The 27,006-nt window shown below is 38.9% G+C and overlaps 1 protein-coding gene across 2 annotated transcripts; it reads right to left on the reverse strand.

Moving 5' to 3' along the window:
- Nucleotides 1–252: 252 nt before the first annotated feature.
- On the reverse strand, nt 253–27,006 carry LOC104909935 (rho guanine nucleotide exchange factor 10-like). Of its 2 annotated transcripts, none has more exons than XM_010707782.3 (5): nt 26,529–27,006; nt 23,389–23,464; nt 4,327–4,497; nt 1,674–1,970; nt 253–391 (listed from the first exon to the last, which is right to left on the reverse strand). In XM_010707782.3, exons 2-5 carry the CDS (start codon nt 23,423–23,425, stop codon nt 324–326), a joined length of 573 nt encoding a protein of 190 aa, XP_010706084.1. In that variant the 5' UTR covers nt 23,426–23,464; nt 26,529–27,006; the 3' UTR covers nt 253–323. The 2 variants fall into 2 exon arrangements, with proteins under 2 accessions (XP_010706084.1, XP_010706083.1); XM_010707781.3 differs by having other exon boundaries at nt 256–394; nt 26,529–27,000.

A 27,006-nucleotide genomic window follows, 5' to 3' on the forward strand; every position in this document is an offset into this window, starting at 1 on the left:
TAATTACCTGAAAGAGAGCTACAGAAGTGATGGAATTCCATCAGCCACAGCTGATCTAAGTGTATGTTGGCAGCGGTCCTGCTGTAGCTGATGACTATAAAAATTGTATATTTTTTTCCCCTCAAGATGTCATGGACAGTTATATACACTAGACCTTAATCTGTGCAGATTTTGGTACACAAGCAAAGTTAAGGAGTCAAAATAATAACAAAACTTGAAAGCACCAGACATGAAAAATGAAAAATGAAGTTTTTGATTTATTTAATCCAAGGTTTCTCAGGAATTAAAGTTTTATAGGTCATTAAAACATACTGAGTTGTCAATCACCTATTTTGGGGCTCCTCTGAGTTTAAAGAATTACAATGGCATTCTTCAGTTGCTGACTGCATACCTGCTAAATAGAAAAAAACACATACAATCACCAAAATGCTTAGAATAAAATGTCAGTGTGGTTCAAATGACACAGATTAATTTAAGATTTTTTTTCTAATATTTCTAATGAATAATCTATGTAGCATTTTTATTCTTGAACATATCTAAAAAAAAGTATGTGTTTCTTCATATCTATTTTCTATCATGCTATTTTCGCAACTCAGATAATTCACAGGGACAGAGCAATTTGTTATAAGAATTATCAGAGAAAATTACAGTGCCCGGCACATTTAATTCTTCTCTCTCAAACACATATTCCTCAACAGGCAATAGCAACCACAAACATATTTGCATATATTTTCTGATATGCCTAATATGCAAAAAGTGTCATAGCACACAGAATTACAGTAGAATTGCAACCTAACTAAAGAAAAATATATTTGAAATAAAAACAAAAATTAACAGGATATGGAAAACTTTCTGTTCCTCCTGTTTTCTTGGCATTAAGCTGTCAACTTTGCCCAATTCTGGTTACAAAATATGGGGATTGTTCCTGTTTCTGTAATAATCCATAGTTATTTCCTCTTTTGTCTCAATATTGTATTAAAAGACAAGCAGAATTCACCAAATCATCAGGAAAAAAATCTCACAGCAAATCTAAATCCACAAGGTCTAGAAAAACAAATAAAAAGTGGATACAGAAAAGGTAAAAGAGCCAGGAATTCTGATAGAACCTAGTTCAAGTATTCTAAGAGATTGAGAAGAAATCATTTGGCTTGAATACATAATCATGACTCTGGAAATTATTTTGTGACATTAGAAGGGAATTAGCATTAATCATTTTTAATGGTAAGAGAAGACAGGAGTCCTGACTTGTGCTTTATGCTGCAATATTGTGCCAGCAAAAACAAAGGCCAAATATCACAGATGTAAAATCTAGGATATAATTGACTTAGTGTTTATACATTTTTTCCTTATGCATCTTAACTTAGCTGTTGCTGTTACTCACAATTTATCTTGATCCTAATAAGGAAAGCAGAGTTTTATTAGAATATTTTTCTTTTTTTTTTCTCTGTTGTTGTTACTCACAATTTGTGTGTGTTTTTCAAATAAGCTGACACTTACTGACTAAGTCCAGCTAAGATTTAGCTTCTACTCCATGATGAAATTATTCTTCTATTTTGACACATCTTCTAGACATCAAGTTTGAATGCTATGTAAGCATTTACAAAACAACATAATTATCTCACATTAAACAAGTATCCCCCCTTCAAAGAAAGTAAGTTGCGAAAATACCTTACCTTCCTCATCTACAGAAACACTACGTATTATGACAGGACTGGAGTATGCTGGCAGAATCAGAGGTAAATTGGATGGCACTGCATAGCCACAGGGCACAGGGACAGAATATCCACTGGATGTGTTTGGACTGGCAGGTTCGTCTTGAGGACTTGGATCTGGTGAGGAGGATGGATCCTTTTCTTGCATTGGGGAAATATTTATGACTGAGTAGGGATTTACTTTCCTTGGAGTATCTTCTGCAGTAGATTCTGATGCTTGTAGCTTCTCACTTTTTTCTAAGCTATCAGCTCCTTTAGCTGAAAAATTAAACAAAGTTTTATTTTTTGTGCCTGTCCAAGCTGCTTAATATTGGTATTTAAAATATCCCAAACATTTATATGACTTTACATACAACTAACTTATAAACTGTTACTCAAAATTCCCACACTGTGGTGCTCTCCTCCCCATTTTACAGATGAGGAATGCAACAGCAGCAAAACAACTATGTTACAAGGATGGAAAAACTATATATGGAAAAACAATAACTTGATCTTAAATACTAGATAAGGAGATTTCTGACAGGTTACCAGGATACCTTCTTGCTTCCCATAAAAACATACCTGCAAACAGCCTTAAATCCTGAAGTCTGAAGTCAGTTTCTAGTGAAATTTGTATCTTATATATACAAATATAATAAACATTTCAGAAATAGCCATGAGCAAAGAAAATGCTCACTGGAGGGACACTCTACAGGGAACTGAAAATGCTCTGCTAAAAAAAAGGAAAAGAAAACGACTTTCCAAGTTTTCCTCCTTGAAAATAAACTCTCTTCTTTCTGGTATCTCTAGAGAACTAACGTGGAACTAAAGGTCATTTTGAAGGAAATTACAGAACTGGATCCCAAGTGATCAGAAGTTTTTGAGCAGGAAGCATGACTTTGCAAGTGAGCAACAGTTTTTCAGGGAAAGGCTGTATTTAAGTTCCAGGTTGTCAAACTGCACAGTCAACTGATCAGTTATTATCTCTCATTGCCATGACCACAGTGTCTGTTGACAAAAGAAAACTGGATCGAAGTCAGCAAAATCAGCTGTTGTCAATTTGAGCAGAATACAGTAATTTCCAGAACATACCTCAGTATTAAAAACATCTGCAAGTGTTGTAAAAAGATATTTTAATCTTCAATAAAGTAATACTTCTGTTATAAACAAAATTCTGACACTGACTCCATTTTTTAATGCATATCAGCCTAAGATCAGCAACCAGAAAGCTTAGCTGTGAAAGCACTCATCTGGATTCATCCACACCTATTACAGTTGCAAGGGCAAAGTTTTATTGTAGCATGGCGCTATGATTGAGACCAATACATTGCTTTGTACTGGACATGGATGGGAAACCTCACAGGAACTGCACTTGTTCACTGTTTGCCTTATCAACTCACCACAAGTATAGCTAGCACAAATAATCAAAACACATGCATGCTTGTTCCACAGATCTCTCTTCATATCGTAGAATTATATCACAGGTCGGGTTGGAAAGGACCGTAAAAATCATTTTGTTCCAACTCCACTATCATGGGCAGAGATGACAGCCACTACATCAGGCAGCCCATCCAAACTCGTCTTGGGCACCTCCAGGAATGGTGTATCCACAGCTTTTACGGGCAACCTGTTCTAGTGCCTCACCACTCTCTGAGTAAACATCTAACTTAAATCTCTCCCCTTTTAGCTTAAAACCATTCCCCCTTGTCTTATCACTATCTGCCTGCATAAAAAGTCAGTCTCCCTCCTGCTTCCTTCAAGTACTGGACAGCCAAGTGAAGTCTCTCCAAAGCCTTCTCTTCTCCAAGCTAAACAAGCCCAGCTCCCTCAATCTTTCTTCATAGGAGAGCCCTTTGATCATCTTTGTGCCCCTCCTCTAGACCCACTACAACAGTTCCCCATCGTTCCTGTACTGGTGGCCCCAGACCTGGACGCAATAGTCCAGGCAGGTCCTCACAAGGGCAGAGTAGAGAAACAATCACTTTCCTTGCCCTGCTGGCCACCTCCCTTTTGATGCAGTCAAGGATACTGTTGGTGTTGCAGGCTGCAAAAGACCTGCCAGCTTGTGTCCAGCTTTTCATCCAACAGAATTCCCAAGTCCTTCTCCACAGGGCTGCTCCCAATGAGTTCTTCTTCCAGTCGTGCAGACATAACCTGGGACTGCCCTGATCCAAGCGCAACACACTGCCCTTGGCCTTATTGAATTTCATTAGGTTCACATGAGCCCACTTCTCAATCCTCTCCAGGATCCTCTGGATGGCATCCCTTCTACTGTGTCAGCTGCACCACTCTACTTGGTGTCATCTGAAAACTTGCTGAGGGTACACTCAATCTCACTGTCTACATCAGCGATAAAGAGGCTGAAGAGCTCCAGTTCCAAGATAGACTCCTGGTGGACACCACTCATCACTGGCTTCCACCTGGACATAGAGCTGTTTACAACAACCCTCTGGCTGTAACCACCCAACTCTTTACCCACCACCACCTTTAAACTCAATTTAGAGATAAAGATGCAGTATAGGACCACTTCAAAGGCCTTACACAAGTCCAGGTAGACTTTTTACATGTTTTTTTAATTCTATGATCAATCTTGACTCTTAGCCTAATGGAGGCAGAACCCAGTGGGCTGACTCACCTGTGACATTAGCCTCGTGGTGCTCTGTGTTACTTCCAGGCTCAGGAGGAGGTGGCACGAAGGCTTGTCTGTCTGCTTCTGGTATCTCATCCCCACTGTCAAAGTCAAACTGTTCTCCCTCATCCTCCTCTTCATCATTTGTACCTACAGCTTTGGGTTCACGCTCTAGAACTGTGCAAAAAGATAGTCTTTAGTTTAAACTGTTTTTACGCTTAATAATGACTTCACATGACCAGCAGGTGCTGTATGTTATGAATGGAACTCAGCAATGCTTTAGAAATGTTGGGTCGCTGGAACAAAACAAAGTTTTGACATACTGATAACCTCATTGCTTTTCAACAGATTCTCTAATATAAACAATAAAATTGCTAGGAAAGCAATAGAAAGTAAACACAGGGACATCTGGACACCAAGTCATTTGTCCTTTCTTCAAATTCAAACTTCTAAAGCAGAATGCCAGTGTGCACAACTTTCTTCTTGCACATCATTGAAGAACAGCAGAATGTTGTTCCTGCCCCACTGTGGAAGAACATATTACATAAGGTCGTTGGTTTAAACCTGTTAACCCCACTACCACTCATTTCAGTCATCAAAGCGCATTTTGGTGAAGGGACGGTTGGCATTTCAGCTTTCACCTTTGAAAATGGTAATGGCTGAAACCATTACATCCTAATACGGCTAGAACATGGGAGTGTTGGGAGTATTTTTGTCTTGCCACTCCATCCAAGTGTGGAGAGCGGGAAGAAAAGCTGAAGAATAACTTGGTGCTATTGTTCCCATCTGCACGAGCATGGAGAAACCATGAGGATTTAAAAACTTTCCCTGCATTATCTACTACTATTTTTACTGTGCGTTTGCATCACAGGAAACCTGCACATACACCCAAAACTCATGCTGGAGATCCCGTGCAGGTGCAGGGAGGAAGATAAAACTTCCCAGGCTTTCCTGTGTTCCAACATAAGGGCCTCATCCCCTGCCTAAACCTGCTGTAGCTGCTTTTTTATCACTTGAAGGGAAAATTCTTCCTCAGAAGTCTCCATACAGAAACAATCTGTGGAAAGTCTTTGGCCCAGCTGACCTTTCCACTGAGCTCCTCCTCAAAACCACTCTTATACAGGAGTTCAGCCCTGTATTAAAAATGTTATAACAACACATAACTACAGAATAAAACTAAATATTTAGCTACGCATATACACAAATACTTTATAAATATATAAATGCAGTTTGTAGATTTCTCTCCATCCTTCAGGTAACACACTATTAAAAACAAAGTCTTGCAAAGGTGCTTGGATCTCCTGAATCAGGATGATATTATCAGCTCTTCTACCATCCAGGACTTGCTTTATATCTTTACAATAAAACCCACACAATCTGCAACTCTAGACTGCTTAGATTGTCATGGTAATCAGCATTCTTGCCAAGGCTTCTGTTTCTTCAGGCAGGCTGAGCCAGCATATTTTATCACAGCAACAAATAACAAGATCTTTCATGCAGTCTCTCTGTAGGACAGAAAGTGAACTAATTGCAAAAATATTAAGGAACAAGAAAGGGGTTATCCTGAATTTATTGTCACAGTTTATGGCTGAGGCAGCAGGACACTTAATTTAATTCTGTTGCTTTTTTAAATTCTTTTGTACGAAGTCAGCCTTTAGATTAAGGCTTTTCATATTTGCCTTTGTCCATTAACATTTTTTTTTTCTGAAAGATGAAAAAATTCTACAGATCTCTTCCAAGTGACTCAAGACAACCACAGAACTCCTCCTGAATCAGCATCCACCCAACTTGACTTTGTACTGCTTGCTGCTCAACAGTCAGAGGAAAAATGAAGGGAAGAGGTTTTGTTGCTGTTGTCTTGGTTTCAATATATCTCCACAATTCAAACTTACTAAGGTAGGGATTTCCAAGTAGAATGTTTTGGGTTTTTTCTTTTTAATGACTAGCATTTGAAGTATTGGTTAGTCTTCTAGACTAGACAGATAAGTAAGCAGATGCAAGAAAATAACAGAAGAGCACAACTTTCAGCTGCATACACTGCCTCCTGCCACTCCTCTTGTTGAACTATAGAAGTGAGGATCAGCAGCAAGCACTACAAGCACATGAGAGAGCTCTTCGTTATTTTGTATACTGGGAAGAGGAAGACAGGGTTACTGGAATTAGTTGAATGTGCTCTGATCATTTCTACAGGATTTGGCCACTGTGGAAACTTGGGCGTTGCTTGAGGAGGGCTTGAGTAAGAACACTTGAATCTACCTGCTCACTGGAGGTCAGTTCTAGAAATCAGCAAAAGAGCATAGATTTAAGAAATATCCATATCATACAAGCAGACATTTAGGAAGCAACAAGAAGTTTTATGGCTGCTAGTTACAGTGCCTTCTGGACCCACTCTTTTCCTTAGGGCATATGAACGTAACTTAGGTATCCGATGCCTGGCAATTCTCTACTCCAGCACTTTCACACCGATGCAATTCCCCAGGCACACAGGCCCAGCACAGTGTCATTTGTTAGAGAGAGAAAAGAACTGCCACCAGCAAAAAAAGGTAATTTGAGACACTAAAAGCAAAAGGAATGACTCAGGACCCAGGAGCAAATACTGGTCAACTAATGTGCAGCTTCCCTTCAACCTTTCTATCCATCTCCCACAAAAACCAACTAACTCATATTTTATGTGGAAAAAAAGAAAATCTGACGTAAGAATCAAGTACCTCAACTCAGATAAAAAATATTTTTGAAAGGTCTTAGCTACCTTTTTCTTTTACGGTTGCTAATGCTGAACTGTTTGTATACAAACATTTGCTTTGCAAAGGAAATAAACAAGGTGTAGAACTCAATATTTAGGCAGTACAGGATAGAGAAAATCCCTAAATTTCAGTAATCAGTGGTGGTTTAAGGGTGAAAAAAAAGAAACAAAAAGTAAAGAAATTCCCTTCTTAGATAATACTCATTTAGAAAGGGCAGATTGGAGGCAAATAAGAGACAAATACCTTCCTTCAGATAGTTTTAAAATTGTATTTTGGCTTTGAATCACTTCTGCATTTCTTTAATCCTGCAGATGTAAAAATAAATCTTAATCCTTTTAAAGTAATGATTCTATCATTTTCATACATAAAAATACTCTCCTTTGAACTTCTAATTTCAAGGGCATACTGTTTCATTTGAAGTATTCTAATAGTAAAAATAAACTGAGGGTGAAGGTTACCATGGGGAACTATAGGCCGGTGAGTCTCACCTTTGTACCTGGGAAGATCATGGAACAGATCTGGACAACGTGCTTGATCACATGAGGAACGAGCATACGATCCAATACAACCAGCACACCTTCACCAGGGGGAAGGTCATGCCTAACCAATCTGGGGGCCTTTTTATGATGGAGTGACAGCATTGGTGAACAAAGGGAAGGCGATCAATGTCATCTACCTGCAGTTGAGCAAGGCCTTTGATATTGTCCCCCACTACACCCTTATCTCCAAATTGGAGGGATGTGGATTTGATGAGTGGACCACTCGAGGGATAAGAAATTGGTTGAAAGGCCGCAGACGAAGGATGGTTATCAATGGCTCTATGTCCAGGTGGAGGCTGGTAATGAGCAGTGCGCCCAAGGGTCTGTGCTGGGACCGGCGCTCTTTAACATCTTTATCAATAACATCGATGATGGAACTGAGTTAAGCCTCAGCAAGTTCGCTGATGACACCAAGCTGAGTGGTGCAGTTGACACAGTGGAAGGAAGGGATGTCATTCAGAGGGCCTTAACAGGCTTGAAAGGTGGGCCCGTGTGAACCTGATGAGGTTCAACACAGCAAAGAGCAAGGTTTTGCACTTGGGCCGGAGGAATCCCAGGCATCCATACAGACTGGAAGGAGCAGTCCTTGAGAACAGTCCTGTGGAGAAGGACCTGGGGGTCTTGATAGATGAAAAACTTAACATGAGCCAGCAGTGTGCCCTTGCAGCTTGGAAGGCAAATGGTATCCTGGGCTCCATCAGAAGAGGGGTGGCCAGCAGGGACAGGGAGGTGATTGTCCCCACCTACTCTGCCCTCATGAGGCCCCATCTGGAGTATTGCGTCCAGGTCTGAGACCCACAGTACAAGAAAGACAGACAGCTGTTGGAGAGGGTCCAGAGGAGAGCCATGAAGATGGTCAGGAGGCTGGAGCACCTCCCCTATGAAGACAGGCTGAGGGAGCTGGGCTTGTTCAGCCTGGAGAAAAGAAGGCTGTGGGGTGACCTCACTGCAGCCTTTCAATACCTAAAGGGAGCCTACAAACAGGAGGGGAATCAACTCTTTGAAAGGGTAGATAACAGCAGGACAAGGGGAAATGGTTTGAAGTTGAGGGAGGGAAGATTGAGGTTGGATGTCAGGGGGAAGTTCTTTACTGCGAGAGTGGTGAGGTGCTGGAACAGGCTGCCAGAGAGGTTGAGGATGCCCCATCCCTAGAGGTGTTCAAAGCCAGATTGGATCCAGAATACTAGAATATTAAATGTGGCAGTTGGTGGCTCTGCATGTGGCAGGGGGATTAGAGATTTGTGATCCTTGAGGTCCCTTGCAACACATGCCATTCTGTGTTTCTGTCTTTGCTTCAAGTGAAGAACTGTTCAGCACTGCAGATAAACACAGATTATGTCATTAAATATATATATATAAATATATTTTTTTAATAACTGCCATTTTGAAAATATGTACTGTTTCTATAGTTGTTTATCTTACATTAAAAAAGTACACGGACATGAAAACATTTCAGTTCTTGGGGAGTTCAATAAATTAGAATGACACAAAGAACAGTTAAACTTGAGCTGAATCTGACTAATGAAAAAAAAAACCCACTCTTCATACTTGTGAAGAATGTTCCAGTTCCTCCAATCATTTAGGTGTAAATCAAGATGATCAAAGAAAAAAAAAAAGATTTCCAGGTAATTGTGACTGCAGAAAAACCTTGGGGGCGGGGGAGATGGGGTGGAAAGAGGAGTGAGAAGAGGGCGATATGTCAGCATTACAAAATCCATCTTAAATTACTCCAAATATCTTAATTATTTATTAGAAATTCTACTTGCCCTTTCACTACTGCTCACATTCTTAATTTTACAAGCACCAGTCAGAACAATGAGAATACAGTAATTGAATAAACTTTTTTTAGCATATGCCAATGATGCCATTCTACAGCAATTGCTTTGCAAATGCTTCAGAGAAATACTTCTCCTTCCTAACAACCTACATTTGAAGTTTTAAAACATGGGGGGAAAAAAAGGTAGAAATATGACGTGGAAAAAATTCCTTCAGGTTAAGTGTGAAAATGTAAATTTTGATTTAGAAAAAGGAATAAGTGCTACTGTAATTGCTTAAAAAAAGCAAGTGGGATTATTACTTCTCTGTCCTTTGTTACTCAGCAAAGCTCCTTTTTCTTAAGCTTACTTTAAAAGCAAGCTGTGTTTACAGAAACCTGTGAAGGCAGAAGCAAATTTAAACAATTTTTGGTTGTTCAGCCAACTCCAAAACGTTCTTGGCATCACCTACTTTTCCATTCATTTTCCTTAAACTGTTTACAGTTGAATGTAATATAGCTAAGTAGTTACAAGTCTGAGTGACCTTAATTTTAAAGCTGAGATGAAGCTAGTGATGCTTCACCACTAATTTTCATTTATAAATAAAATATATTTAAGACAAAATACTACAGCACTTGCCATCAAGTGTATAAACTTTGAATACAGTGCAAGCAGGAGAAAAAAAAGCAGAATTCTGTCCTGCCTTGCAACCATGTAAATCGGAGATGGTCCTTAAGAAGTTAATTGAGTTTTTCCATGGAAAACCAGGATACAAGAAGAATCCTAAGCAAGAATAATTCACAAGTCTGGGACACTGTAACAATAAACTTGGAACCCTGGGAAACAGGCATGCTACTATCAAATACTTGTTCATGAACACACTTCTTTTAAGGTTTTAAAAGCGCCTTGAGAGATTGAAAGACAACTTCTATATAATTAGGAGAGCAGTCATAGTAACACTTATCTGTATTTAAAAAAAGTGATAACTTACAAAGCAAAACAAACAGGCATAACGACTCAAGTGCATACTATTTCACCTTGACACATTCCAGAGATATCCTCTTTAACCCTCACATAAAACTAATGATATGCTCACTTTTTCAGACTCTTATTTCTCAATAATCTGCCCAGCTCCTCATATAAATGTGAGACACCATACAGCAACAAGAAATGGAACTGCACAAATTTTAGCATTTTGCTATTTTCAAACTGAGAGACTGTTCTTCATTAGTATAAACAGAAGTAAAAATATCCTCATTAAAGTAATGAAAAACCTCAAAAAAATAACATTCAGTAGGAATATTTAAAAAGGAAAACTCAATTCCCAAATATATATATTTAAAAAACTGATTCCTGAAGGAAAAAGAATTACTCTGTCCCATCTGAAAACTTTCCCAGAAACTGTAGCTCTCACATGAGTAAAGTATATAAGCAGCTCTTTCAAAGCCATCCTCAAGCCAGAACTGCTATTAAAACTGCAGGAAGAGAAAAAAAAAAAAGCACATAATCATATAAATATTCTCATCTTATCAAAGGTAGAGCTGTGAACTCTATTCCTTTTCAGACTCTCATGACAGAAATCCATTACAACTGCTTTTAAAATTATCCTTACTTCAGAAAAACTAATTATTTGGGCCCAGATACACCATGCAGACTACTCCCAAAGCTAAGTGGGCTGTAGAACTGTTCAGTTTTTATTTCAGGTGAAGTTTTGTAACAGGACCTTGATATTTGTCTGTCCTGAGAAATGCTAGGAACAGCCTTAATTGCTCTTGTAAAAATTTTCAATTTGGCCAACTTGTAAATCTTTCAAAAGCTGCAGATGATTCATATTCAGCTGAAAGTTTTAAAGGGCGTTAACAGGTCATCACCGGATGATCTGACAGCTTTTCAGCACAAATTAAACTCCATTCCTACAGCTAGCAAGCAACAAAATATTTTCTACCCATTCGTATCTTTCACGTGTGACTGCGATTTCTTCAGTATCAGAAAAGAAGAAAACTGAACTCAAGTATTCTTTTGCTCTGGTATTTAGTTTGTGTCTGTCTTGTCTGTGTTAGCCCACTTAGCACCCACACAGGGAGAAAGGTACAGAAGTAAGCCAGACAGTTTGTGTGTGATGTGCAGAATAATGGACAGGAAAAGACAGAGATAAGAAAGGTGATGTAAGGAGCACTTATTATGTGGCTGAGAAGGGCAAGTGCCTGGGAACCCCTTGGCTGGAAAGGAGGAGCCTGGAGAGCAAGGACAGGGCTTGGACCAGCTGAGGAGCTGAGGAAGAGGACTCAAGACCAGAAACACCACTGCAACAACTGCTTTAAAGTAATAGGCTTTAACTCCTTGATTGCGTATTTCCACAGGCTTTATCATCCAAGGAACTTTCACATTTGGATTTTCTGTTTTCCATTAATAAATACCCTTTTGTCCTTTAGAGCATGCACGTGTAATTTTTTTCCAGGATATTCATAAGCACCGATCTTCATATTCCTCAAGGCCTGCACAGTCACATCCAACTGCTAAGGACAAAGCCAGGCTGCAGCAACACTCATGGAACATTTTTACTCACTGGGATCTTTGACAAGACATGAACACCCAGGAGCTACCTCATCATGTGAGGACTTCGGGGGGGGAAGTTCTTTACTATGAGAATGGTGAGGTGCTGAGTCATGCTGCCCAGCAAGGTTGTCAACGCTCCATTGCTGGAGGTGTTCAAGGTCAGGTTGGATGGGGACCTGGGCGACCTGGTCCAGTATTAAATGCGGAGGTTAACAGCCCTGCCTGTGGCAGGGGGTTGGAGATTCATGATCCCTGAGGTTCTTTACAACCCAAGCCATTTTATTACTCTATGACTCAGCAAACAAAAGCACAGATCCACAATCTCAGTCACACTGACCCAGCACTGAACCCCTGGAAGCAGGGCAGTGTGGGGCCTCTTCCCACGTCTCCTCCAGGCTCCAGCTCTTCCATCAGTGTGGGCAGGAGTAGCTCTGAGGCCTGTCCTGGCTCCTGTCAGGCTACCGGGAGTTGCAAGACAGCCTCAGTGCCTCCAAACCACAGCCGGACCTCCAAGTGACACAGGGTCAGGCCTGACAGTGCCTATAGAGAGCCTTTCTCCACAGCAGAAGCAAGTGCCTCTGCAGTGCTCCTCATACTTTTCCAGCATACCACCAGTACCCATAAATTAGCTCCTTGTACAGTCACACAGATGGAAAGTGTCTGCTTTGCTGGAAAAAAATGTCTAAACCAAAACAGTGTATTCAAAACCACGTGCGGGCTCTCTTCCATTTCCTTCCCTGGAAAGCAGATGGGAGCCAGAGGCTATCATTCCTCAGTCACGTGCAGTTGTGCTAAGCTGGCATTACAGGAAACAGAGGTCCCAGGGGCACGAGCACATGGCTAATTACTCAAAGCTCATACACATGTCCAAAGTATGACCACAGTATGAGCAATAAAGGTCTCTATGGAGAGTAATCACAAAAAACAACAACAAACAAAATAGTACATATGCATTCAAGGAGTATTTCCAGTGATGGAAACAAAAGCAAAACCACACCAATTAACAGGCTCTTTCTCCAAATAAGCAACAAAGAAATAAGCAAAACCTCCTCTCTCGTCATAAATACATGTATTACATACAGATACTGTTGCCAATCATGTGTAACAGACATTACTCTTCTGGATAGAAAGCAAACTCCAAACTGAAGTCAGATGAAGGATGAATCTGCCTGTTCAAGTCCAAGAAAAAGAATTCAGGAAAAAGACAACAGGAACGATTTACAAGTACCAAAAAGTCTTACACACTGCTCACTGTGTTAAAAATTAAGCTTTAAGCTAATTAACAACTCAAAGCATCATCCCACAGGCTAAAACAAAACGTTCAATATGAATTAGGCTGTTCAGCAACGTAAACAGCTCACCTCTGTAATCTTACAGGATGCTTTTCAGTGCTGACTACACTGTATTTACAAAATCTGCTACATAAAAATCGGCATTTTGTGACCATTACATGAACTGCCTTCACACTCAGTGCTCTGGTGACTGCTGGCACCAGTGCTGTGACCAGAAACAGCCCAGTCTGGTCCCTGGGTGACATGACCACTTCAAAACTATACTTGTAGATTCTGCCACTAAAATTTCACCAGGAAACACTGTGAATGCACTGTAAGCTAAGTCCTCAAAATAAGTTGATGTGACATGGCAGCTGACTGTGATGCATATAGCAAAGCTCAGCCAGGGCTACCGTGGGTATGAATTGCTGAACTCGTCCTGCAATATGCTGCCAAAAGGACAGTACACATATGGAAAAAAAAAAAAAGAAACGAGCTTCAATAAAATGGAAATCAAACAGCAGAAGAACAAGTCATTGGAAAACAAAGAATTCACCTTTGGAAGACGAAGGAAGAAGCATGTTGGCTATGCACAGGATACACATCCCATGTGAAAAAAAGAAAATCAAATACAAAGATTTTCTAGGAAAATTGTTTTTGACCACATAGTGGATGTATTTTTGGGAAAATAACCATTTGTTAAAGAAATCTCCACAAGAGAGCATAATCTAGCTTGGCCTTTATTTCTCCAATTTTTTAATCTATTATAGCTGCTTTTCCAAATGATTACTTTTTACGTTGAAGCAGTTCTTGTTTAATTACTTGAGGAATATGCATTTCTCTAATACGGTCTGTTTAATTAGCAACATGAAACTGCTGCATCATCTGATAATTCCTTAGACTGAAATGACTGTTGTCTAGTGAGGCGTAAGTGTAACTTGATTATGGGGGGCTGAAACAGGTGAACCATGACGTCCCAATTCCACAGAAAAAATACAAAGTTCAAGTATAAAAATGTATATCATACTAAGAAGAGCTGGAACCCACCCAAAGTAAAATCTGAAATATGTTATGTCTTGAACATTAGCAACATCCTTCCACCACAATGCCTGTTTTCTAGATGATTAGACCAGGGCTGAACAACCATTTAACCAGCAATCTTAAAACTGAAGCATTTGCAATCTCTCCTAAAAGCAGAGCTTTCTGCACCTAAAAGCACTCAACTTCCTTGAAAGCCCTGACATGCTTAGCCTCCTTCCTTCAGTGGTAATGGCCAAGGTGTGGCCCAGAAGCTGCCTGCTGCTTTGAGGAGTGATTTATCTTTTTGCACGCACTGAGACAGGCTACTCCTTCCCAAAGATAATTCCATCTAATAGTGCTCTCAAAGTAGCACAGGCAACCAGTTCACATGTTTAAAATTAAACTGAGATTTAACGACTATTTGCATTTTCTCAATATATTGTGAAGAAATCATCTATAAACCTACCTTTTACAGAAACTATCACTTGATACAACAGAAAAATATAGAGGCTAGAACAGAATGGTTATGTCCTGTAAATTAAGGAAAAATCTGGAAATATTTTGGATTTCAGCTGGCTTCTCACCTACTCATTTATTTCTCCAACCTACAGAACACTAAACAAATAGGCTGACACATAAGCAAAGTTTAATATACACAAGTCTGACAAATCCATTATCTCAGAAAAATAATGGGGAGGAAGAAGTCAACATTAATGTAAACATTAATCCTCTGTTTATAAACTCCATTTCTACCTTGTTACTTTAACAATAAAGATCAGCAACATTGTCTGCATATATCTACAGGCAGCTTGTAGCTGGTACGAATCATCTGGCTTTGGTTTACAGGCTCAGCAGGGCAACTCCCCAGACACAAGACAGCAGGAGCCCAGCTACTCCCAAATTCTGTCTAATAAAGTTCAGTGAAGGGGGTATAGGTCAATCACTGGTACAGTCTGTCAAGTTCAAGTTGTTTAATATTCCCTTTCTTACCATTTGTTTTAATTATTGTTTTAATGTGTCTTTGGAGGTCTTTTTTGCTCAAACACACTGAGGTTCAGCTACAGGTTAAAAAGGTACATGCACAGAATTCAAGCAAATTCATGAAAACTGTTCTTACAACAAAGCTCATTAACCAAACTTCCAAATTGTTTTATAGTATCCTTTTAACAGTTTTGACCAGAAACCCTATCACCTCAGTGTATGCAGGATTGAGTTGGGCAAAGATAATGTTTCTTTATGAGCTTACAGTCCATTAGCATCAGATTCCTTCTCAACACCTCCTGCTGGTCATGGAGCGGAAAGGAAGCTCTGCCTTGGCTCTAATATGGCCAAAAACAGCTGTCATAACCAAGGCACGTGCTTCAAAGCTGCAGCCAGTCCACACAGGACATCAGGAAGGGATTTCTTCCAAGCTAAAGAGACATCTTAAGCACTTAGTTGGCACACGTTCTTCATGTAGAAATACAAGGGGAGTCACCAAAACAGATAATTAGATGCGTAAAAGTGCTCCCAGCCAAAGTTAATTTTACTTCCACTTTACTTTGCAATACAAGAGACTGCAAAGACCCTCTAGACACTTTCCCCAAACTTAATTCAGCGCTCACAGGACAACATTGTGTGTCAGCATCCAAATTTCCCCTTGTCTCTCCCTGTGACAGCCACAGAGTCTGGAAAAGACATCTATCAGTGTGTGCATCTGTATAGTCAATGGATATACAGATGGTATATATACATATATATATATATATATATATACACATATATACACACACACACACATATATATATATACATACATATACATATATATACATACACACACACTACACACACACACACACACACACACACACACACATATATACTATACATATATACATATATATATATATATATATATATATATATATATATATGTATGTATGTATATCCAGGAGCTTGGCTAATATAATTTATATTGGAGTAATGAGAGAAAGTCGCTCACCCTGTCCTGGGCTCGTGAGATGAACTCCAATGGAGCAGATCTCCAGAGAGATCCTTCCCCACTGGCAGTCAGCTCTTAAATGGGTCTAGGAGAGGTGGAGCCAGGCTCCACCCCTTCCTGCAGCACAGGTGATTTGCCTTCACCTGTGCTCCTGTGGCTGACTCATTGCTCGCCTCAGGTGATCAATCAGAGGTTCAGGCCATGATTCAGCAGCCCCATACAGCATCTCCATGGAGCACAAAGGTAATGACCTTACAGACTCTGAGAAAACCTGTACCAGCTTCACAGAAGACTTCTCAGGAATTAGTCTGCTTTCACCTAACTGAAGTCACTGAGCTAAAACCCAGACTATTTAACAGCACAACGCAAGAGCCTTTCTTTGGCAAACTGAATCATCTTCTGTATTTCATGAAATCATGACAAGGTTGCCTTTTCCTGGAAAGCTTATTTGAATGGGATAGGATAAAGAAATTCTTCATAGAGGGCTGTATGGCTTCTTCCCTCAAATATTTGTTAAACATGTTTTCATCAGGTTGCTAGGAATTGATCGTTCAGTTCCTCTCTATAGATAAAATAAGCAGCACCTGATAAATGTTCCATTCAGTAAATCAGATTATTTATCTAAGACATCATAATGCAAACAAGCTTTTACTATTTCTTACACACAAGATAAAAGAATTTCAATGATGTATTAAAAAGTTATTCTATGTAAACTCTACAGATGCAGTCAGTACAGAGGTTTTAGGCGTGGTTAGTGAGTATCTAGAAGGATTAGTAACATGGGAATAAACAAAAATCCCTCAGTTATTTGGCAGCAACTTATCTAGGCCAGTTAGTGCAAGATGCAAACCACAAACAGGCAAAAGAGGCAATAATAACAATAACAATAATCCACTACTTGTATGTTGGCTCACTGTTTGAAATCTTTAAAAATTCATAATTTACATAAATATTCCCTGCAAGAATACTCAAAAAAATCAGTACCAACTCCTTTACATTTTATTTATCTCTTAAGGAAAAAACATCAATTACCCCAAAACAAAGATTAAGTTTTGCTGGCATCCCTTTGAATCTCTTTATCTCTTCAATAGTTGCTCTTTCCAATCAGTGTATCTGGGCCTTGTCCTACCCATGTCTGAGCAAGTTAAGTCAAGCAGTAAAGTCACACTGCAAACTAGCTGAGAGAACAGAAAAAAAAGACAACAACAACCCCTACAAATTATTATTCAGGAAAAAAAAACAGATGTTATCAAAACGTCAAAGTTAACCTCTCAATTCTATCACAGCGAAGAACCTTCTATCTAACAAAGTACAAAAATACAAATACAGTATACCTAGCAAATATTTGACATTACTAAAAAAAACAGAATTGCATCCCAATGAATTTTTTCTTTATAGATGCTAAAAACAGTAACAAGTTTAATCTCTTTCCATTTTTCCTCCAACTCTCAAATACGCTTTGCTTGAAGAAAAACACATAATTAAGAGTGACATGTGACAGTGCAACTGCATTTTTGCAATGGGAACACTCTTGTTACTCTTTGTTGCACAGCTTGTCTGAATTGTCACATGAAATAATTGATGCTTACCTTAACCAGTGCATTTTCCTTTATTTACTGAGAGCAACGTGATCTTCAGAAATAAATAAATTGTTCTATTATAAATGGGATGTCAGACACCAGCAAGTTACTGCCAGCTTCAAAAACAAGGGACCATTCATAACTACAATTCATATTCTGTTCTCATTCTTCTGAAATCTTGGCTCCCCTTTTACCATCATTTGTAACTGTCTGTATGTTGAAAATAGATATCTAACAAACAATGCCATTTAGCCTAAGACCAACTCCCTGTGTAGATTCTATTTAATTTAAGCAGTGTTCTTATTTCAATCCCCCAATCATCCAAAGTAACATCTTTTATCCTAATCTAGCCTGAAAACAAGCACATTTCCCCCACTGTTCTTTACTTCCATAAGCTAAACTGTAAAATGTACAAGTTACTTTCTTGACAAAAGTTCTGATTTAACTGCATGATTTCCGTCTCAGTCACAAAATCAGCTTGTTAAAACAGCTAAAATCTAAATAAATTGCAACATCGTTAACAGAAAAAAAGTTAACTGAATAATCTCACATATATATATAGGAAATACACAAGGGGAAAAAAAAAAAAGGACAGTTCCTCTAGCAGAGAAATACAGTCATCTCTACAGCAAAACATGGCAGCCACTCAGCAGCTCCCTTCTAGAGCTAATAAATGTTTTTTTGTTTGTTTGTTTTTTCTCAGAAAATGCAGTCACCCCAATGGGAACTTTTATGAAAGTATAGATGTTTCTACTTCTGTCTTGCTGGAGAGTGCTCTCAGATTCAAGACAGACTTCCTAGTTAGGCACAGAGGAACTATGACTATTTTAGTGTTCCGGCACTGGCAGACAAACAAATACACACACAAAAAAGCAGGAAGACAATCACAGCACTCAATCATATACAGGATATCCAGATTTAAGTCCTTGGCCTCCCTGCTTTATGTCTGGACATAATGGGAATAAAGAAATACCCCATTTGCAGCTCTAGAGAGCTGATCATTTACATAAAAAGTTGTATAAAGTTCTTTTAAACTTATACTGGAGACTTGTAGATACCATCAGCCCATTTACAGCTTAAAGAACAACAGGAAATATCTTTATTACATCTTGCTGAAGAACATCTTAAGTATCCAACCTTCAGCGGAACAGAACGAAAGCTTCCCACCTGGTTTTACTCACAGTATTGGGAACAGTCAGCAAGAGGTGAGAACAGCCCTTCACCACAAGCAGCTTTAGCAGCACCTCATCTTTCCCAGATGACATATAGTTATGGATGACTGTCACTCAGGTAAAGATTGTTTGGCATTAATATGGAGACAATGCAGTCAAATTCATTCTCATTATGTCCTTTTATTGAATAGCGAATTTTCACTATTTCATTCTAATAACAATAATATATATTTATATATATATAACTATAAATAGGAAGCAAAATGGGAAGTCTCTTCCTGACTCCAGAACTGTACTGCAATGAAGCCATGCTGCAAGTCTTATCACTGTACGTAAAGCTACCTTGGCAGACTCAGTTCATTACAGAGCAGAGTTTAGGTCTCAGAGCTGTTGTGAAAGGCAACTTAGGATGGCTGGAATGAATCACTGACAAGCATACTCAGCAGGAGGAAATACACCCTATGTTTTCTAATAGTTTCCAAATAGAAATCATATGAGGGATACTTCCATGTATCAGAAGAGCAAAGAAGAAGCACGTTCAGACAAGAAGAACAGACTCAGAAGCCTGTTGGACACCTATCACCCCACCCTGCCTACCTTAGGCAAGAGGCTCCTCAGGTACCTGCAGTACACAAAGATGCCTCCGCTTGTGGAATAACCCTGATCAAAACCTATCAAATCCTTGCTAAAGAGAAAGGTTTTACTTGCAAGATCACAAGTTGTTTTCCAAGTAAATAAATGAACAGCCAGAGATGTTATCTCCTAATAAAGTAATAGCATAAGCACTGAGTACCATAATGGAGTTCTGGAACAGAACAGGTTGCCCAGAGAGGCAGTGAGTCTCCTATGGAGATATTCAGGACCTATCTGGACTCCTACCTGTGTGACTATCGCAGGATACCTGTTTTAGCAGAGGGCTGGACTCAATGGTCTCTTGAGGTCGCTTCTAACCCCTGCAATTCTGTGATAAGCAAACATCATTCAAGCATTAAATACCCAATTCAAATTACTGGTCAGCATGAAGACAACTTGTCTACAGTGTAATGCAATTCCTGATTCTGGGAATTACAAACTTAATACTCCTAGCTGCACAGTCTGCATTCCACATCATGTCCTTTCTGTCTAGATAGATTTGGATAACTACACTCCATTACAGCAGTCAATTAAAACACAATTTTTTAGTCATAATCAAATTTCTTTATGTTAAGTATCAATTTTGAAGCACTTTTCAGATAATTCTTGCAACCAGGGAAGCATTTGCAGCCATCCACCTCTCCCTGCTAACATATATATTCAATAAAAATGTATTCAAAGAAAAATACAAGGGAATTTTTAATCAAGTTTAGAAAAAAAAACTTTTTAAAGTAATGTATTTTGAAAGAAGGAATATATATGGTGTGTTTCTGGCTTTCTTTCTTATAGTTCCTGAGTACTTGAATTTGCTCTGAGGTAAGGGAATTAACTAGCACAAACTTGTCACTGCCTGATTAGCTGTGCACGAATGGAATGTCCAAACAGCTATAAGCAAAGATGTTGCATAAGCATAATAAATAAAATAAATAAAGGTTAATTTCTTTTTTCTATCAGATGTAGATTTTTTTTTTTAATCAAATAGTGGCAGAGGAAGCTCTATTATTGACCTCAACAATACTTTACTTCACATTTCTCAAACAATGTAGAGATTCAGATGATTATTGCTGAAGACATTATTTAACATAAACCTAATTGTATAGCTTTCATACACGTTCTTAAGCTGTCCCTTTTGCAAAGATGCAGATTTACCATTATTTTTATCCTTTTTAAACACTAGGATTGATACAAATAATCTTGTGGAAGTAACTTGTCCAAAAACTTGACAAGAATAAAATTTAGATTTATAGTAAAAGATGAACACCTTTAAATAAAAAAGAAACTACACAACTTTCAACTTCCGAAAAAAATAGCAAGTGATTTGATCTGCCATCCCAGTTCAGAATTTTAGAATACTTATACAGCAGCAATTAAGATTTGTGTAGTTGCAGGAGTCCTGTATTAGCACACCATGGGAGTCTCAGCCTCTCTACAAGCTGTGGTAATTCACCTATTTGTCCACTGTCTGAAGGCACGAAGAGATGCTGCTCCTCATTTCTGAGCAGACACCAAGAGTGGCCAGTGCTTATGTATTCCATGAAAACACTGACTGTTATAAACCATATATATAAACCTCTACCTCTTCTTCCTTTAATTCTGGTATGTGTTTGGCCCTAAAACTCTCACCTGCTTCCCATCTGCAAAAGGGGTTATGAGAACTACCCACAAAGTGAACTAAAGTGTATTTTAGTGTAACTGTTATAACTTACCGATCAAAATTCACTGATATTTCCTTTGGAAATATGCTTTTTAAAAAGAATTAGCACAAGTGAAGTAAAAAAAATAGTTTAATTCTGATAATTTCTGACACAGCTTTTGAAATGACAAGGAAAGCGCACACTGACACAAGATCATGCAGAGCAGCATCTTGAGCAGAGAATCATCTTATGTTAGTAGGTTTCATGCTAGCATATTAAGGAGCAACAAGCCCGTGATACACGTAGTTCTACATGTCATTAAGAGCTTTGAGTTTTGGAATCATACTAAACTACGTAACCCCGAATTTTTGTCAGAGTGCCCCACACACTGATATAATACATGAAGTTACAGCTGCTGCTACGATTATTGCTTGTCTTTAAACACTGGCAGCTCCTGCTCAATTGGAAATATTGATTCCTTATGGCTGACTCCTCCTCCACAGCACTACATTTCTTAGGAGATGGATTAACTGATAAAGACAGTTTCACAGTAACCGTCCTAAACAAAACGGAGTTAAACTTACAGTCCTGGCCTCACGGATTAGGACAAGCCACAGGAAAAGCATTATGCCAGCAATAACCTCAGCAACATCTCAAGCATAAATAAAACTGTTAACAATGCTTCCAAAAACTAACCCATTAAAAGCTGATTTCACAACTCTGCTTCTCTCACGTTCTCCATTTCTTAGGTAGTATCTAGTAATAGACCTCTGCCTGTGGCAATGCCTAAGCTAGAGAGAAAGCAATTTTAATCTAGAATGGTGATTCCTAAATTCCTGAAGATTTATAGTTGAACAACAATAAGATAAACTCCCCTTCACATTTGAAAGTTTTCATAGAGCTATGTGAACAAGTAGTAAAACATCCTTTAAGTAATAACATTTATTACTAATATACATATGCTAATATATGCTTTTTAATATATATTGTTGTAAAAAAATATATATATTTATATACATATAAATGCATACATGAGAAACAGACCAGAAATGATGAGAAGACTACAAAAGTCACTTTTGATGCAGTCTGTACTATCAACTTTACCAAAATAAGAACGGCTATACTGAGTTCAACGATGGGTCCACATAATCACGTCTCAATAAATAACAACGTTGGGAAGAACAAGATCAGGAAAAGCATATATGATATTACTCCTAGGAAGTCTCTTAGCATCCAACCAGCCGAATCTTTTCAAGATCTAAAATATACAAACATCAGAAACTATTCAAAGATGCATTTACAAGAAATGAAATGGGAAGAAATAGCTATAGGTGATATTCTCTTTTAGCAAGAAAGAATGCTGAAGACAGTGATAAAGTGTCTTCATAATCCTGTCTTTGTTTCATCCAAAACCTGAACTGTACCAGCAGCCATACAGTTGCTGGCATACAGCAGCCAAGGGGCACCGAGAGGAACATTTTATTGAACTGGCTCCATTGCCCAGCATACATAATAATCTTCCATAAATTTCAATGCTCTGACCACAGAGAGGTTTAGCCATGCATGTTTCCCCTCTACTTCTCATGCGGACACATATTGGCTGAGCACCATGCTGAAGACTTGGAGCTAGAGAACTGCAGCATCAGGTGGTCCTTCAGCTACGCCCCTCAGCAGACATTGCTGTGATTTAACACGACCTGTGGAGGCAGCACATGCCCTAACAGCTCACTTCTCCCTCAATTCAGACTCCAATCTTGTCCAGATGTTTGAGATGCTGGCCTGAATATCCTCTCCACACGACAAGCTTTGCTCGTTTGACCTCTACAGGGCACCACATGCAGGAGGGCTTGGGGTCAATGAAGTACAAGACAAAGGTGTGATGATACGGTCCACACTAAGTTGTCTTAGAAAATGTTTATTTGCAGATAGGGACTGTAAAGACCAATCAGTCTCCCAGTTACTTCCTTCTATGCTGTCGCAACACCAGCAAGCAATATTCAAGAACAAAACAGAGAAGATTGGAAGTTCATGTTTCAGTGGGGCACAGTTCAGTATTTCCATGAGAAAGTTTCAAGTTCATATGGGGGAAACGAGCAAAAAAACCCCTTCAAAATACATTTGAAAATAAAGTTGCATTGTTACAATGGAAATTACTTGCAAAACAAAAATTATTTGAGTTACCTTCTGGCGGTGGGGGAGGGAATTCCTCTGTGTCCATCCTAGTGTATCCACCACGCCTTCAGCTGAGTGAAAAACCCTGCAAAAATGAAGGGAACATTTTTTTTTTACATGAATATCATTTCCAGCTATACAGACACTCCTTTTCAATTTGGCCAGGCTCATAGCTAATAACACAATGGAAGAGAGGAGATGTGCCTGGCTTCTTGCTTCAGAACACATCTAGTCCAAATTTTTATGTACATAGTTCTCAGTACTTGAGCCAGGAAGTGCAGTGATCTCAATAAGCCAGATGAATAAAGTTGAAGTTTTCAAACTATTTGGTACTCTGCAGCTCCCATTGTGACAATTACAAACAGATTATTAAAACATGCTACGTTGGTGTCTGTTTGGTGTACATATTCTGCTTCAAAATCATCCTGAGGATAACAGGACAAAAATCCTAGGAAGATCAGAAGTTTTGATGATGCTTTTCTCCATTTGGGAATAAGAAATCACAACTTTTAACTTTGGGTTGGGAGAAGGGGCTTTAATCTTAAAAATTTTGCTTGAGCCATTCTAATCCCACCTCTTCTGAAGAAAGCTGAAACAGTGGTGAGCACTCCCCATGCACACCTTCTTTTTCTCCAGTAGAGTATGGCTGTTTTAGAAAAGATAAACCTACAAAACACTCCCGTACTTTGCTCCTGAATACACACTAAGAGGGAGCATACATTTTCCTTCCTTCCTCCAAATGGTATTTAATAAGAACACTCCAATGTCATCAGAAGGACAAACAGGCACATAATGCAGCAAAACCATTTTTGCTCTAAGTGGAAAGGTAGCATATAAGGGTAGCATAAGTTTTTGTCCTACTCCTGAGTCATCTATTGATGTTTATCTCAAGGAGTCAGCATTTCTGCACAGAAAATAGCTCAAGTGCTTGGAAAGTCTCTGTAGCCAATCTATGGAAAGGTTAAGTTGAAGGAGATGGTGAAATTCAGGAATGGTAGAGAACTAATAAGCTAAACGAATTAGAGTATGGAGGCAAAATGAATTGCCAACTACAGAAAAGGTGGCAGTGGCTGAAAGAATTGCCTCAAAATGCAACCCAGCCTTAGAAGGTAATCAAGTCCTAGATGAAAACAAGTAACTGTGGAGCCAGGAAAGGATTCATGCACATATACAACATGTCAGTCACACACAAAATACTCCACTGAGTGCTTATACTACACAGCATGCCTCCGAAAGTCTCTCTCATTGCATTTCTATCTGCAGAGCTCAAAGGTTGTTCCTACTTACAAAGTTCTGGAATGCATTTTGCCAAACTGAAATTGTCAGGCAAAATAAGGGAAAAAAATACGGCTTGAGAGAAGGGTATTTTTCTTAATTCTTTTATTTCTTTATTCTTTTAAAAAATAGATCATTCTTTACAACCATCTCTGAAACACGTATTTTCAAATCTGAAACATGCTGGCAAAGCTCTGGAAGTTAGTCTCAGCACCTCTGCCAAATGCATCTTTAGGAAGGCAGCGTAAAGGCCCTCTTTTTTTTTTTTTATTTTCATTTTTAAACAGGATGTCAGTTTTTAAACACATGTGGAACTTGCTTCAACAGTGATTTTAAAAATACTCTTCTTCCTGACAAGCAACCCTTACAAGAAGCATATATAGAACTGTGGAAGCTTTCAACTTGTTTTCTGTTTTGATCTAGCTCAGTGACATGCTTCAAATTACACAGGAATTGTGTAGAGGAAGGACACAGACCCAGTGTTAGAGCCCTAACTGCTGACCTGCTTTCTCTGATAGGAACAGTGTGGTTATTCACAAGAAGAAAGATATACTTTCTTACTTAAGAATGCCTTATGAGTTGACTTATACATTGCATTATTTCAAGTTCCACAGATTTTTCTATGTATTTTAGATACTGAGATAAATGTTCCAGTGGCAAAGAGAGCTTGTGTACTGTGAATTTTGGTAATACTCTTCATAAAGATAAAATAATCCCCATGTTATGTGCCAGAAATAACCACGCCAGTGTTCATGGAACATTCTCCAGCAGCACCACACATAAAAACCTTTTACTCTTCTGTTGAGAGATCGGGGAGCTAACTGAAATCAAAGGGTTTTAAATCAAGATTAAGCTAGGCAATTCAGTTCAGCCCGGAGTATACAACTCATGTGGCATATGTAGCTGCAGTACTTTTTCCCTATTGATTCCAGCAGTTGTGACCACTAACAGAAGTCTCAAACTGTGCAGATACACAAGTTTAAGTGGTAATCACAGAAATCAAATATCAAATTAAGTTGGAAGGGACCACTGAAACTTCTCCCCTGTGCTCAAGACAGGTGTATTTATAAAATTAGATCAGGTTGCTTTCATCTCCACACAAATTCTGAAAGCTCCCCAAAAGATGGAGATTTCACAACTTGCCCCTAAGCCTCACTAAATACGTCAGGAAGAACTCTTTCATCACATCCAGCTGGAATTACCCTTGCAGCAGCCTGCGACCATCGCCTCTCATTCTCTTATTGTGCACCTCTGAACAAAGTCTGGCTCCATCCTCGTTATAACTCCTCCTGAGAGAGCAGAGGACTGCAATTCAACTGCCTTAGTCCTTTCTTCTTACAACTAAAGATCTCCTGATCTTTTCTAGTACCCCAGCCATGGCAGCCCTCAATGGCCTAGCTCCAGTTTGCCAGTCTCTCATTTATTCTGGGCCCCAAACTCCACAGTATATACCAGATAGAATACCACCAGTGTTGAGTAGACTTCACTCAGTTTAACACAAGATCATTTAAGAAACTTACCTATGAGAATATCAAAAATACGTTTCAAAGTAGCAAATAGAAAAAAAAAAAAATACTATTAAACATGAAACACAAGAGCTATCATATTCATGTGTATTACATTATAAAACTATCAATTTGAAGAGCTTAAAAACAGGCTTGAAATAATGCAAATGACAAAAAAAATAAACCTTTTACCAATATATGTTTTTTTCCTCATACACACAATTACCATTAATTAATGACATAAACAGCTTCCAGGCTTCACAGCAATCACAGAAACACAGGGACAGAAAGAACCTCCTGAAGTTCACTAACCCAAAGGTTAAGATTTCCCACTAGCTTCCAGCTTCCCACCTACTCAGTACTCCTTACCTTTTTTCTTCCAGGCTCTGGTAAAGAGGTTGCAGTGGGTTTTGTGGACCATAGTGGTGGCCTACTGACAGTCTCCTTTTCATCTTTTTCTCCTTTGTGACCCAACATACAGCAGATACTAGGAATAAGACCAACGTACACCCAGTTCTTTCACAAAGGCAGGCAATCCTTTTTGGCCAAAAGACTGACCATCACTTCCACTGTCTGCTTCCCGGTTCTCTCACTTGGCCCCCTCCTCTCAAACTATTAAGAGCAGTAGGCAACATTCATATTTACAGACTGAAAGTAGAACAGGAGCTCTCCAACTTAGCAAGTTCTCAGTTTAGCTCTCCACTCAGAAACTACTGTAGAAGCCCTAACACTTGTACAGTGAAGACCAGTGGCCTGGCATGTAAGACTGAAATTCTGATTACACAGACAATGGCAGTTTTAGCATAGAAAATAAGACCTGTCCAAAGGCTACGGAAGAAAGCAGTAC

Source organism: Meleagris gallopavo, chromosome 2 (genome assembly GCF_000146605.3).
Source record: "Meleagris gallopavo isolate NT-WF06-2002-E0010 breed Aviagen turkey brand Nicholas breeding stock chromosome 2, Turkey_5.1, whole genome shotgun sequence".
NCBI classification, from domain to species: domain Eukaryota; kingdom Metazoa; phylum Chordata; class Aves; order Galliformes; family Phasianidae; genus Meleagris; species Meleagris gallopavo.

Bases quoted from the DNA above. Each gene is read 5' to 3' on its own strand.
- LOC104909935 (XM_010707781.3), bottom strand. From the start codon at position 23,425: ATGGACACAGAGGAATTCCCTCCCCCACCGCCAGAAG. The intron at 1,971-4,326 runs GTGAGTCAGCCC...TTAATTTTTCAG, and splicing joins CCACGAGGCTAATGTCACAG to CTAAAGGAGCTGATAGCTTA. The intron at 395-1,673 runs GTAAGGTATTTT...TTTTCTATTTAG, and splicing joins TGTTTCTGTAGATGAGGAAG to CAGGTATGCAGTCAGCAACT.